The sequence below is a fragment of the Gadus morhua genome, chromosome 1, assembly GCF_902167405.1.
Source record: "Gadus morhua chromosome 1, gadMor3.0, whole genome shotgun sequence".
Taxonomy (NCBI): domain Eukaryota; kingdom Metazoa; phylum Chordata; class Actinopteri; order Gadiformes; family Gadidae; genus Gadus; species Gadus morhua.
In genome coordinates this window covers 15,829,957-15,844,746 of record NC_044048.1, presented here as the reverse complement: position 1 = coordinate 15,844,746, position 14,790 = coordinate 15,829,957, and the positions used below count along the sequence as shown (strand labels likewise).

The window sequence follows — 14,790 nt, the reverse complement described above, 5'->3', positions numbered from 1 at the left end:
ATAACTTGTAAGTATGGTTTGTATTATATCAGTTTGATCAATTATGTTAATCATGTACCCCTTCCCCCCTAGCCTATTGGAAAATCAATAATCAGATCTTTTTTGGAAGAAAATGTGAAAGAAATGCTTGATAAAACGTGTATTGTCTTTATTCGACGAGCATTGTGCATCTCTCATTAATTAATCAGTTTGAACAATATAAAGCCACACACATCTCATGACACACAAAAAAACACAGAACCAAAGAGTACCACCTTGTTAGAATGGCCTCGTAGAATGGCCCCGTCCACACGAAGCCGAAACGGGCGAAACCGTTACGGTTTCGATCTATCCGGTTTAGAAGTATCTCCGTAAAGACGAAGCCAAGCGAAACCGGATAGATCTGTAGAAACGCTGTAGTAGACATTCCAGGCCCATAAGGGGCGCTGCTTCTGGTACACAAATCCAGAAGAAGAAGAGGCGAGCATGCGCATAAAGGCTGCCCCCCGAACCACTAACAACACAAACAAAGAGCTCTTCTACGATGGCGAACTAGATTCTCAATAAATAATGGCTTAGCAACCCAACATGGGACATGATATGCTGCAGAACGATTACAAGCTTTTAGTCCGCCATCATCTTTTTTGTTGTGATTTCTGAGACTCCGCGGGCTTAAGAGCCATTGGCTAGGAGGTCGAGGGGTGGGGCGATGACGTCATGGTTTGCGGTTTCAGTCGGTTTCAGGCGTCCACACGAAACCAAAACGAAACCGGATAGATTTGAAATCACCTCCGAGGGTGGTTTCAGAAGTTTGCGGTTTCGGTCAGCGGATTCGCCGGCTTCGTGTGGACGGAAGGCCGAACCGTACAAGACCTTTGCGGTTTCGCCATGAAATCGGCTTCGTGTGGACGGGGCCTCAGTGATACCTATATGTTTACAAATATATATTCCCAAATTGGTGAGAGATAGAGAGAATTGAATTGTCAAAATTGCAATATTATTTGATGCAGTGCAATAATTAAATGCTAAATTCATAGATATGAGGGTTAGCTGTTGTCTGTATCGTGTCTTTTTCTATATTTATTTGAAATAGTAGCACACGTTCACATAAATTAAACAAAACAGTACCATTATCATCAGTATAACTAAAAACTATAAAGGGTCAGATCCCACACAGCCATAGATATTTCAAAAAGTTCAGTTCAAGGGGTTACAAACATGCAAACAAAGGATAAACATGCAATTGGATTATAAAGTAACGGCAAAAAAAATTCAAGACATTTATCATATTTAATGGTCATAGTCTTAAATAATCTGGAATCTAGAAGATTAATCTTTTGTACCCTATGGCGACACCTTTGGCGATAAGTGGTAGCGTTGCCCAGAATAACAGTCACTACCGACACCCAACTCGTAAAATAATACTGCAAACGGAAGGGCTTTTATCAGGGGTTACAGAGTAGACTCAACATTGTGTTATCTCATTCGGCGATAATTGGTGACTTAACAAACATATCAAATATTTACATTAAAATATTTGAGATTGCCACTTAAACGATCAAACATTCAAAACATTTCAAACAAGGAAATTGCTCAAGGTATCCATCTCTATGGGCAAGGTTTCTTTACAACATTTAAATAAGATCACACTTTACGTTACAAATGTCAGGGATTGTGTTTGCAACGTCTAGAGAAATCAGTAGAACTAGCCCAGCAACAAGTGGGAGCACAGATGGAAACTCAGCATTACACTGTCTAACAGTGGGGCATCATAATTTGTTAAGCTTATACTGTGAGTGTGTGTGTATGTGTGTGTGTGGTTGTGATACGTATGTGCTTTGGGAGAGGCTTCACAGATCTCTGGTCTGAGGGCTTCTTCACTCTTAATGAGCCCAACTCTTTACTCTGTAAAATGCTGGTCTGAGGGCCCAAGTGTCATTCTCAATACCGCTGGTCTGAGGGTCAAACTCTTCCCCCCAAAAGTCACTGGTCTGAGGGGCCCTCTCTTCACTCTCAACACTGCTAGATTGAGGGGCCAACTCTTCCCTCTGAACACCGTTGGTCTGAGGGCCCAGTGTTCACTCTGAATACCGTTGGTCTGAGGGCCCAGTGTTCACTCTGAATACCGGTGGTGTGAGGGCCCCGCTCTACTCGCAGTAGAGTAGACAAATAAACATCCAGGTTAACCCTCCCGCCCGGCCATTAAACAAGACAAGGGCCCCACACCTCGAGGTGGTCCCCGGGGGCCGCCCTGTGAGGCAGGCCCCCACTGCGCCTAGCTCTGGGCATAGGTTGGGTCAAATGCAGAGAATGAAGTTCCCCATGGGGATAAATAAAAAGTATATCAAAATATATATATAATACCCATGGAGGCAACCAACCCAGCCTCACGAGCAGCTGCCACCACCCAGCTTCACGCTGTGCCACCTCAGGGAGAATGACCTGAAAGAAAGTGTACAAACACACAAGGTTGAGACCCCTGGGCGGGGATGACTCACTGACCAAGGGGTTAGGGAAAAGATAAGGGTTGGGGTTAGCTGACTGTTTCCCTTTGATGTCATAAATCCTTTAGTCCGGTTTACCTAATAAAGTGTTCATCATTCCATGTTGGGTCTGGACTTTCACATGACTGCACACACTCCAGTCTGCATCACCTTGCCACTGTTGTTTTTACCATACCTGAGGAGAAAGAGAATGAGAGAGAGAGAGAGAGAGAGAGAGAGAGAGAGAGAGAGATCAATGATACGATTCCTAAATTGTGCAGTATTGAGCCAAGCTGGGGTCTGCAGATGACTAGACTACACCAAGAGAACACACACACACACACACACACGCACGCACGCACGCACGCACGCACGCACACATACACACACACACACAAACACACACACACACACACCCGTTGAGGTTGGCCGGTTCCGAGTGGTAGGCGTGCTTGCCCTGCGTGGCTATGCTGGGCGTGTGGTGTGGCTCGATGTGGCTCTGGCAGGTCTTCAGGGGGAAGTTGCTCCTGAGCTCGTTGGGGCTGGGCGGCAGGGCCATGTGGTCCGTGCCGGGGACGTTGCCGTTGACCTGCCGCACCGTGGGGCCCGCACATGGCGGGTCTGGGCTCTTGCGCGGCCCGCAGGGCGAGGAGACGTTGACGACTATGTCAGGCACGTCGGCCTTCTTGGCGACGGTGTCCGAGTTGGCCGCCTGGAGCTTCTTCATGTGGTTGATGACCATGGTGGCGTTGAACGCTTGCTGGAGGAACACACAGAGGGGAGACGCAGGTGTCAGCGGGGGACACGAGTTTTGTTTATGTGAATACTCAATACTGTCTATGCTTTGAATTGGATATAGGGTGAAATACCAAGAAGAAGCTTTTTAAGGTTGGTCGTTTTACATATTGGGAGCAGTGTACATGTTCTTGAGTCATTTCTGACACTAGGGTTCTCTCAAACAAAACAATAATAATAGATGTAGTTTCATGACATCGTGAAGTAGCGTGGGATCATGGGAGTTGTTGTCCTCACCACTATTGCGGGTAAAAAGCGATCTGACATGACCCAACAAAATCATGTTCACGGATGACTTCATGTGTTCAAGTCTTACTCGAGTTGCATTTTTTCAAGTTTATTCACGTCAGGTCTATTCTCGTCTAATGAAATGGTCGCAAGTAAAATAACGTTAACTTGCCAAATTACAACTCGACAAATCGTCTACTAGTTTAGCTTCAATAAAGAACTCTGAATAGAACATAATCTATGGAGAACACAGCTTCATAAGGGAGAAGTGATCACATGGCTTTAAAGGCACTCAGGCGCCCGGCCCTTGGTGAGCTTGTTAAGAACTTACCTTCCACTTGGACTTTGCAAAGTTCTTCTGGATTTGAACACTGACCGACTGGTAGATGTCCTGGCTCCGCGCTGTCTCTCCAATGATCCTTGATGGACAGAGATGCTTAGGTTTAGATTAGATAAAGCCAAATATAATCAATGCTGAACAAATGCAATCACTGGTTTTTGAAAAGATAGACAGTTCAAATTAAAAGAGTTGATATCTATCTGATATCTTTAAAAGTTTTTAGCAATGGATTACACAATCATTGTTGCGATAAACATTGCATTCATAGTCAGCCGACTTTCTAATTCCTAGGGGTTAGACTATTGATCATGATGAACACTCACCAGGGGTGGCGGAGAGCCAGTTCTGTAGAGAAGCGCATGCTGGGATTCTTTTGCATCATGTGGCTTATGAAATCTTTAGCTGAAAAAAAAATACAGTCATCAATCAATAAACAGATGGAAAAATATGTTTTATATTTCTACCAATTGTAAACTGTAAGAGATCTAGTTACCAGAGTCAGAGATGTCATCCCAGAAGGGGGAATCAAACTCGTACTGTGCCTTCATGATTTTGGAGAAAAGCCGTGTCTCGGTTTCTTCATAAAAAGGGGGATATCCACAGAGCCTAGGAGGAAAAAAACACAGGGTCATCACAACATAAGTAGCCTCAATAATGTGGCTAAGAAAATAACAAGTGTTGATGCTTGTAAAACATGCAGTGACGCAAGATGGTGCTAGAATTCAATAAGGGTCTTTCTGTACAGAGATATAAACACTAGATGGCGCTCTAATTCAATAAGGGCCTTTCTGTACAGAGATATAAACACTAGATGGCGCTCTAATTCAATAAGGGTCTTTCCGTACAGAGATATGAACACTAGATGGCGCTCTAATTCAATAAGGGTCTTTCCGTACAGAGATATGAACACTAGATGGCGCTCTAATTCAATAAGGGTCTTTCCGTACAGAGATATGAACACTAGATGGCGCTCTAATTCAATAAGGGTCTTTCCGTACAGAGATATGAACACTAGATGGCGCTCTAATTCAATAAGGGTCTTTCCGTACAGAGATATGAACACTAGATGGCGCTCTAATTCAATAAGGGTCTTTCCGTACAGAGATATGAACACTAGATGGCGCTCTAATTCAATAAGGGTCTTTCCGAACAGAGATATAAACACTAGATGGCGCTCTAATTCAATAAGGGTCTTTCCGTACAGAGATATGAACACTAGATGGCGCTCTAATTCAATAAGGGTCTTTCCGTACAGAGATATGAACACTAGATGGCGCTCTAATTCAATAAGGGTCTTTCCGAACAGAGATATAAACACTAGATGGCGCTCTAATTCAATAAGGGTCTTTCCGTACAGAGATATGAACACTAGATGGCGCTCTAATTCAATAAGGGTCTTTCCGTACAGAGATATAAACACTAGATGGCGCTCTAATTCCACTGCCGGTATACTGCCCTTGCTTAGGAGGGGCTATGGTCTACTCCACATCCAGGAGCAGTGACACTTACAGAATATAAGTGATGACACCGATGGACCAGCAGTCCACTGCCTTGCTGTACGGTTTCTGGGCCAACACTTCTGGAGCTGATGCGTAGGAAACCATAGCGTAAGCAAGAAGCACATGAAGCAATAACAATAATAATCCTAATAATATTCAGAAAAAATGTAATAAAAACATAATAAAATGTAATTAATTGTAAAATAAAAAGCAAGGCTGTTTTTTTTTCTCTTACCCACATATCCCGGAGTCCCACAGGCTGTTGACATGATGCCGTTGTCCACCATCTTGGAAAGGCCAAAGTCACTGATCATGATCTTGGAGTTCTCATCCTGGCTGTAGTACAGGAGGTTCTCCGGCTACATGGGGAGAGGTGAGAGTAGGAAGCCTCACTCTACGGCCCTCTTAATTCCCAGGTCACCCTGGATTAGCCTTCATAATGATGATTCTATCTAAGGAGACGCTGGGCTCTGGGGCGGGGCCCTACCTTGAGGTCACGGTGAACCACCCCACTCTGATGCAGGAAGCCGACCGCCTGCAGCACCTGCTGGATCACCCTGCTGGCGTCCTTCTCCGAGTAGACGCCTCGGTCCAGGATACGGTCGAAGAGCTCACCGCCGGAAACACTGTCATAGAGGAGACGCCATCTTTAATTACTGGTTCTGTCTGTGTTTCCGAGCAGGGTACTGCTTAGTATGGGTGGGAATCTCTTGACTCTTCACGATTTGATTCTGATTCAGAGGTCAACGATTCGATTGTAAAACGATTATCGATGCATCTCGATGCACACATTTTATTATGTACATTTCCATGCAGGATTTTCAAAAAAATATTCATACATCTGAATTTGCTACTCAGTTTGCTAATCACTTCCTACTTTTGTGATGATCATTAAAGACATCAACAGATGAATTACATTATCTAATATTTTATTAGAGAAAAAGCTGTCAAAAATATGACTTTCTATGAACAATGCAATAATCAATGCAGCTTGCATTACAACATACTATGGAAGTATGTAAAAACTAAACAGATTTAGTTTTCTTTTCTTTCTAATCTTTCTTTTCTATGTCATTAAAGAAAAAGCTCTTAGTAAATTATAAGAATAAGAAATTGTTCGTCGTACTTGTGTCTGGCTGTGAGTTTGCGTGCATGCTATGCGTAGGCTGAATCGCAATCGTATCCAGACAAATCAGATTGGCCAATACACATTGAAGATAAATGAAATAATTTAATAATTACTCGAATTACTCTACTTACTCTAATTACTACTTTTTTTAATTAAAATTTAGATTATTTATTTATCTGAATCGATACAGAATCGTTCAAGACATAATTGCGATGCATCAAAGAATCTATTATTTTCCCACCCCTACTGCTTAGTTCTGAGTAATACAGGAACAACAAGGACACTCACAGCTGCATGATGAGGTAGTAGTGGGATCGGCCCTCATAGAAGTCCTCCAGTCCCACAACATTTTCATGTTTGATCCTGGAGAGAGAGACACAGAGACGAAGGGAGAGAGAGAGCGACACGCAGAGTCACACAGACAGACAGACAGAGACAGAGAGAGAGACAGAGACAGAGAGAGAGACAGCGACAGAGAGACAGAGACAGAGAGAGAGAGACAGACAGAAAGAGAAAGACTTTGTTTAATCACCCCCTGCACACAGTGGATAAAATATCCAGCCATGAGGATATTACAGATATATAGATCAGAGCAATGAAACGTGTGTACTGGGAGAATGTGGAAGTGGAAGTGAACAAGGTTGCTCCGTACTTCCTCAACACAGCGATCTCGTTCTCCAGGTTGAGGTCCCTCTTCTGCTTCTTCTTCACACACTTCATGGCAAACAGCTTGTCGGTCTTCCTCTCCCTCACCATGTACACCTCGGAGAAGGCCCCCCTGTCAGAAAGCACACGCACAAACACATTGTCAACAGACCTACTGCCAACACAGCAGCCAGCAGCGTCCCTCTTGGGTGACGCTCTGCATTCTCGTTAGAGAAGGGTCTCCTGGTGACTGATTAGTTGGCTAGTAATTGTGTCAGGCCAGACGTGTACCTGCCTGCATGGCGTGGGGATTAACCCAATCTCCCCGAACAGTAAAAGTCCAGGTCCATCATCCAACCCATCCATCCAATACCTGTCCCGACCAAATTGAGAGCTCTAAAAGCATTTTACTAACAGTACTAGCAGTGAGATTTCAGTGTTTTTATAAAGCTCTTACAGAGAGATTAAAAAATACAAACCCTTCCTTAAAAGTGAATTAGTCTCATGTTTTATTTTTTTTAATGTTCATATGTGTGGAGGACAAGCCTGATCTAGCCTTAACCAGGGGCATTTTTTTTTAATCTATGTACAATGTGTGTTTATCACTGAATAATTACATAAAAATGTTGAAAATATTGAAAAGAAATTGCCTTTCAGAGAAGGAGTGAATTGATTATGTCCCCTCCGGGGCTAGCCACTGAAGGGAGACAAAGAGGGCCAAAACTCACTTTTGCCGCCTTTGAGAATAGTCAACCATAACATGTTAAACATAGGAAGGGCGGTCAGCCGCATCTTCTCATTGCAACCAATCACAAATCAGCTATTTTTTATATTAACGTTCTAAGCAAATGAGACTTCAGTTACCGCCTTGCGCGACAAACTGACCAGAAGGCTCATCTGCATTACATTCAAGCAGCACGCACCATGAATGAACTTTACCTTGCGAAGTTGAACTTTGTCTGCACATTTGATTAAAAGTTTAGAAGCATTGCACTCTGCAGACACACTGTTAAGTGTCTAGTTTGTTTTAGGTATTATCCTCTCTAATGCGCCTCCACACGACGCGTCACGCGAGTATGTTTTTTCAAAAGTTGTGCAGGCCTATACTTTAGAAAAGACATGCATGTGTGGGTGCACTGCACTCGTTCATGAATGCACTTCCATGTTTGCCTCCCTGGTGATCTCTGCCAGGAACCGCTACTGGCTTTAATGTTACCATATCATATTCTACATTATATTTCCCTAGACAGCTATTAAATACTCATACCTTTACTTATAGCTACAAATACATATTGCGTTGTGTATCTAACGTATGCTAAACAAGACCTTCATAGCGGGGCTCCAATGCCTCTGCCTGGCAGATGACCCCCACTCCCTGCCTCTACACAATAAGTCTATTTTTCTTCTCATGATTAGTAAATAACATGTTATCGTCCCACTGTGACCTCCCTGATCATTCTGTTTTTCTAACGTAGATTTTCTCCTCTCTGATTTCCTCAGAGAAGCACAGAATGTTTCTCCTATCCATTAACCAATATGCATAATAGTTCCTGATCCTTAAATCCTTTAATATTCCTTGACAACATGCTTTAATGCCTTCTGAAAGATTGAATGGTGCGATAATCAAAACTTCCCACGGTTCCAATTGAGAATCCATTAGTTGAGGGGGTCAGGGTTGAGGCCCTCCCATTAGTTGAGGGGGTCAGGGTTGAGGCCCTCCCATTAGTTGAGGGGGTCAGGGTTGAGGCCCTCCCATTAGTTGAGGGGGTCAGGGTTGAGGCCCTCCCATTAGTTGAGGGGGTCAGGGTTGAGGCCCTCCCATTAGTTGGGGGGGTCAGGGTCGAGGCCCTCCCATTAGTTGAGGGGGTCAGGGTCGAGGCCCTCCCATTAGTTGAGGGGGTCAGGGTTGAGGCCCTCCCATTAGTTGAGGGGGTCAGGGTTGAGGCCCTCCCATTAGTTGGGGGGGTCAGGGTCGAGGCCCTCCCATTAGTTGAGGGGGTCAGGGTTGAGGCCCTCCCATTAGTTGGGGGGGTCAGGGTTGAGGCCCTCCCATTAGTTGGGGGGGTCAGGGTTGAGGCCCTCCCATTAGTTGAGGGGGTCAGGGTTGAGGCCCTCCCATTAGTTGGGGGGGTCAGGGTTGAGGCCCTCCCATTAGTTGAGGGGGTCAGGGTTGAGGCCCTCCCATTAGTTGGGGGGGTCAGGGTTGAGGCCCTCCCATGGCTGTTGTGATTACAGGGCCCTGTTCTGTTCCATCATGTTCCGTCCCCATGCTATCTTCAGCCTTGTCTGGAAATAGTTGCTCCATTAAGGTGGATTAGGCCCTTTATCCCTTACGCAATGGAAACTATGTGGCCCTGACGGTTGGTGTCCCAGGTAGATGGATTAGGCACTGAGCATGTGCAGTAGGGGTTGTGGCTTTGAGCGACCTTTCAAAGACAAGAGGCAGGGAGGGCTTAACCGGGGCACTGGAGCGTAAGTAGGGGACAAGGGGGAACGTCCCCATGATTGAAGTACCCTAATGGCATTACGTGATACTATAATGGTAACATGATGATGGATTCCATTATTATAAAACATACTCTATTTAGAGCACCGGAATCAGGTTTAATGTTTTAGAAAATAATAATATGAAGTGAAGCAAAAGTTTTAGTTTGATTTGCAAATATTTGCACAGAGAGAAAAATAAAGAAATAGAAACGCATAAAATCTTTAGTCACGTCTAATTAAAGTCTATGTAAAGTTGACAAATGATAGGATATGCATAATATATATTAGAATAAACCCTTTTCACAGAGGCGTTGTGATAGGGCAAAGATAGCTGGCGCTCATAACACAAATTATGGGTCTGCTCTTCTTATGTACAAAGGCACGGCAAGAAGACTTAAATTGAACCCTCCACAAGGGTTTCGGCCTGTTGAGGGAGAGAGCAGCATAATCACAAAAACAAATAAATAATTAAATCTGAAGATAAGCAGCCGGAAACAATTTGGTGGAGGAATATATTGTCGTTTGATGAGGCCTATAGAGACAGGCCTCATTTGGTGTGTTACTCAGGCACTGGGGGATAGTAAACACGTCAGCAGTACACCGGAGAGCGTAGTCGCTTCCTTTAACTCATAACGTCACAAAAGATAGAAATATCACCGAAAGCAATGTTTGTGACTATAGGTTAACTACATTAAGGTAAATAAATACATTTTGTAGATTTGGACAAGTAGTTGCATATCTTTTTGTGGAGGAACATATCAACTCTATACTGCATTGCTTCTTATCACCTTGAGATGTTGTAATTGTTATGTTAGCTAAGTTGATATGTAAACGAAGATTCCCCCAGCCTTAGGAACAGCATGAACTCTGATTCAAACATCTTAAAAATGGTAAATTTTAAAATAATTATTGTATATTATAGAAGCTATAATAGAACCATAGTTATAACTTATCAAATAACATAAATTTACGTACTTCAAATGAGAACATAAACATCACTCTCAGCATCTTTACTGACATTGAATATTACATAATATAAATACAATCAAAATATATGGTTCAAATTCATAATAAACTAAGTACTGACTTCAAATGTTGAAAGATTCTGTTTTATCACAACCAAATATGAAATATTATGTACTGTTATTACTTTGTACACTTCAATTACAGCAGTTATTGGGTCACTACTGACAGATTGCATACACCATCAGCATAGCAGTTTACATTGACCTATAGCACTGCCGTCCTCCCATCTTTGCCACTTATCTAAACAATACCTTATAATTCTCACTCAAAACCTGCGTTTGCTTATTTTTCGCTTTGAAAACTTACTCATAAAAAAACAAAAAAAACAGTTTTGTACTTTTTACTGAATTAGCTTTAACACTATTACAGATGAGCTCATTTATGAACGAGCTTCTTAGGCTAAGTGAAACCTGAGGGATGAGACTGGCCCCAGCAGACCTAAGTGTCTCGTGGCTAAAACTCGGCTTAAAGGTAAGGGTTATGTCTCCATTCACGTCCATGTAATACATTCATAATAGGGGGACATCAGTAAAGTTGTGAAGAGTCCAGTACGTCTGGGGCTAGGTCTTTGTAAATGCAATGCTAAAAATGATATTTTAGAGCGAACTTTAAACGTAAATTGGATTCTCAAAGTTTTAGTCTACTTCAATAAACATCATTACAAAATGCAACAAACAATCCTTATCTCCATCATTCTCAGTCTTTCCAATACATACAGTCCAGATTTATGTCTGTATGCACTTAGATATTATGCCTAGCATTGTGTTGGTGTGCATACAGTACCACAACAAAAGATACAGCCTAGCATTATGTTAGTGTTCATACAGTACCCCAACAATAGATACAGCCTAGCATTATGTTAGTATTCATACAGTACCCCAACAATAGATACAGCCTAGCATTATGTTAGTGTTCATACAGTACCCCAACAATAGATACAGCCTAGCTTTATGTTAGTGTTCATACAGTACCTCAACAATAGATACAGCCTAGCTTTATGTCAGTATGCTCACAGTACACCACAACAACAACTATGTCTTTGATAAAGTCAGGAGCGTTACTTACGATCCCAACTCCTCCATGAGCTCAAAGACATTCTGGATGTTATCTGTGTCCTTCTTCCACACATAGTCGTCTTCCTTGCGGCCCATCTCTGCATGTGCTTCAACAGGGATATCTGACACAACAAAAGGGACCGGGGAAAAGAAAAAAACTGTCACCACTGATAGTCTGGACAGTATCCAAAGACAAGACCAAACCCACTAGCTGGAATTTAACAAAAAGAAAAGCCGTAGAAAATGACAAAATCTAAAAACACAAGTTAGGCTATCCTTTATTGTCCCTTTTTGTGGGAAATTCTTTCTCTGCTTTTGACCCATTCGGGAGGCGGTGAACAGTCATACACGGAGCAGTGGGCAGCCGCAGTGCAGGTGGGGGTTTCAGGTACCTTGAGGGCACCTCATCCGTAGATGAGGACGTAGGAGAGTGCTGCACTAATACTCCGCCCGTCCACATTTTTCGTGTGCGGGTTGGGATTCGAATCAGTCACCCTCGTTACTTGTCCAACTCCTTAACCAATAGGCCACGGATGCCCACCCAAGTCCAGCAATCATCCTCCCTGAGCTACAACTGCACGCCTCTCAACCTCAGCCTGAAGAACATGAGACCATCTTGGGTTCTACAATTCCTCATTCAAGTGGGAAAGTGAATGGATGGATGGATGCGTGCTGTGCTTCTGTGTTGCTACAAAATGGCACACAGCTGACTTAGCAGGAGAACATGGATGAGTTCAGATCAGACTCTCAAAATGTGTCTGGCAGACCAAAGGGTTGCAGTGTTAAGAGCCTATTTTCTAATTGGAACACAGGAAGCTAGATCTGGCCAACTACAACTTTAAGAACAGGCGATCAGTCCGTTATGCTGCAAGCTGAACAGCTTGAACAGCTCGGGGACAAGGACTGGAAATACAACACTTTTGTTCCCTTCCTTAGACAATTAATACATACAATTGGAATCATACAGTTCTTGCCATGGCTAATATATAGTTATAAGTTCGAGTCAAAAGCAAACTTACAAAGAGCAGCTCGCAAACTTCGGAATAATATGCAACACACCAAATATAGCCATGAAAAAATAACATGGACGTTACTTGACCAATATTGAGGTGTTTAATCAGGATAAATGAGTGAAGTTCGATTGAGAGTCAACTTGCCCTCAATCGAACGGTGGCCTATTTTCTCTTATATAAGGTTGATCTGAATACGGGCCCTTCCACCACCTAGATAATTTAAGACGCCTTCACGAGCCCACTTTAAAAAACTTAAATTACAGCTTATACAAGTTCTGTTTCTCATGGTCAAGAACGAGATGTTCATGGAAGAATGACGTCGCAACAATAAAGGACTGTCAAGATTCGTCCAACTTTGAGGGCATATTAACTTCGAGTGTTCTCTCCGTTTTTTTAATCAAATCCCTCCTTAAAATCAATTGTAAATGTAAACTCGAAGGAAAAACCGACGTCCATCCTCGTAAAAAACATGAATTATGCATTAGTAATAATTTAGTTGTCTAATTAATTAGTAAGTCATCTAGCAATATCGCCATAAGCCCTCTGAATAATGGAGACCCTACCAGTCAAAGGAACAAGAAGGTCGGCTCTGCTGCTGCTGATCTCCAGTTTCCCCTCAGCGGCTCACGCGGACTAAATACGCGCGCGCGTCTTTTCTTCTCTTTCACCAGCGCTGATGGTGGAGCTCGCGGAAGCCTGCTGCAGTAAAACCCCTTCCCGCCACAACACAACGTGCTGCCGTTTCTGCACAAGCGTCGACAGCAGAGGATCTCAGGAGCGGAAACTGTATCATATACAAACACGCGTGACGATCGATTTAAACGATTGCATTTGGTTCTGCGCACTTTTAAAAACACATTTTTATTTGGTCTTGACTACAAACAACAACAGAAGCCTTACCATCCCCCTGGCTGCCTTACCTGTAGGTTTATAACAACTCAAGCCCCACGCCTTTGCACTACCGGCACAAGAACTTCCGCCGATGCATGACGGCCAACATTGATACACCGCGTGTAAGGATGAAAAGCGCCTCGGGGGTTGTATCGTCGTGGCGAGAGACATGGGGTGCGGACGTGGTCCTCCGACGGGTTTTAAGACCTAGCCCCCCACAGGACGGCGTTGGCTGCAGCATCCGCGGAAAAGCACTCTGCAGCAGCAAGACTGCGAATGATCAGACCACTATTACCAAGCTGCGTGGATACTGTGACGATGACAACATGCAACAAGTCTAATTGCCTTTATTTTAAACATATTTGAGTTTCGAAATAAATGCCCTCTTTAGGATGCTATAGCCAACGCGCGCGCGCCTTCACAAATTCCCCGTGTCCGCCTAATATGCAGCTTTGTGGGGAAGCCAAGCAGCACTCGTATATTTTTAACTCCATCATTTTAGTATAAAAACATAACAAACCCAATAATTATACAGAAATAACAGAATTACCGTTTTCGATGTCCCGTCTATTCGCATTCATTGACTTAATGGATGGGATGGAATGAAGAAGGCATCGAACATTGAACGTATAGCTCCATTAAAACTCACCTCGAGGCTGTGCACTGGAAGAGCTGAGGTACGACTCTTCTGTCAAAAGCTTGTTAAAGTCTACCCGGATTACTTCGTCGGGGGCCGAAGAAGGAGGCCTAATTGTGGTCAAATCAGAGATTACATGCATTGGAGAACGCGGAGAGGAGGTGCTGAGAAGAATGCCACAAGTGCTGACAGGGACTCGCTTCTGTTTCTGTTGCCCCTGCATCACGTTCAGGTTTTCTTTCCTACAAGTGCAGTTTTATAAAGGATTGTGTGATGTGCGCTAGCTGCTCCCCCCCCCCCCCCCTCTCTTTCTATTTTTTTTTATAGAGACAGAACAGTAGAGAATAAACATGCAAGCAATTCACAGAAGTTTCACAATATTGATCATAATTATTATTTATCATAATTGTTATTGATCATGATTGTTATTTATCATAATGTTTGGTTATTGATTAATGATTGGTTATTGATCATAATGATTGTTTTTCATCATTCTTAATGTTTAGTGATCATAATGATTGTTAATGATCATAATGAATGATTATTGATCCTGATTGTTATTGATCATACTTATTGGTTATTG

At 43.1% G+C, this 14,790-nt stretch overlaps 1 protein-coding gene across 6 annotated transcripts; it reads right to left on the bottom strand.

The window, feature by feature from the left end:
• Positions 1-895: 895 nt before the first annotated feature.
• camk1gb (calcium/calmodulin-dependent protein kinase IGb) lies at positions 896-14,480 on the bottom strand. 6 transcript variants are annotated; one of them, XM_030365692.1, is made up of 15 exons: positions 14,220-14,312; positions 13,600-13,840; positions 13,243-13,463; positions 11,677-11,788; positions 7,106-7,231; positions 6,742-6,816; positions 5,812-5,950; positions 5,560-5,683; positions 5,335-5,410; positions 4,319-4,431; positions 4,149-4,227; positions 3,817-3,904; positions 2,879-3,222; positions 2,562-2,658; positions 896-2,421 (listed from the first exon to the last, which is right to left on the bottom strand). In XM_030365692.1, exons 4-14 carry the CDS (start codon positions 11,760-11,762, stop codon positions 2,601-2,603), a joined length of 1,308 nt encoding a protein of 435 aa, XP_030221552.1. In that variant the 5' UTR covers positions 11,763-11,788; positions 13,243-13,463; positions 13,600-13,840; positions 14,220-14,312; the 3' UTR covers positions 896-2,421; positions 2,562-2,600. The 6 variants fall into 6 exon arrangements, with proteins under 6 accessions (XP_030221552.1, XP_030221525.1, XP_030221532.1 ...); XM_030365665.1 differs by lacking the exon at positions 13,243-13,463; XM_030365672.1 differs by lacking the exon at positions 13,243-13,463 and having other exon boundaries at positions 14,121-14,307.
• Between the last annotated feature and the right edge of the window lie 310 nt (positions 14,481-14,790).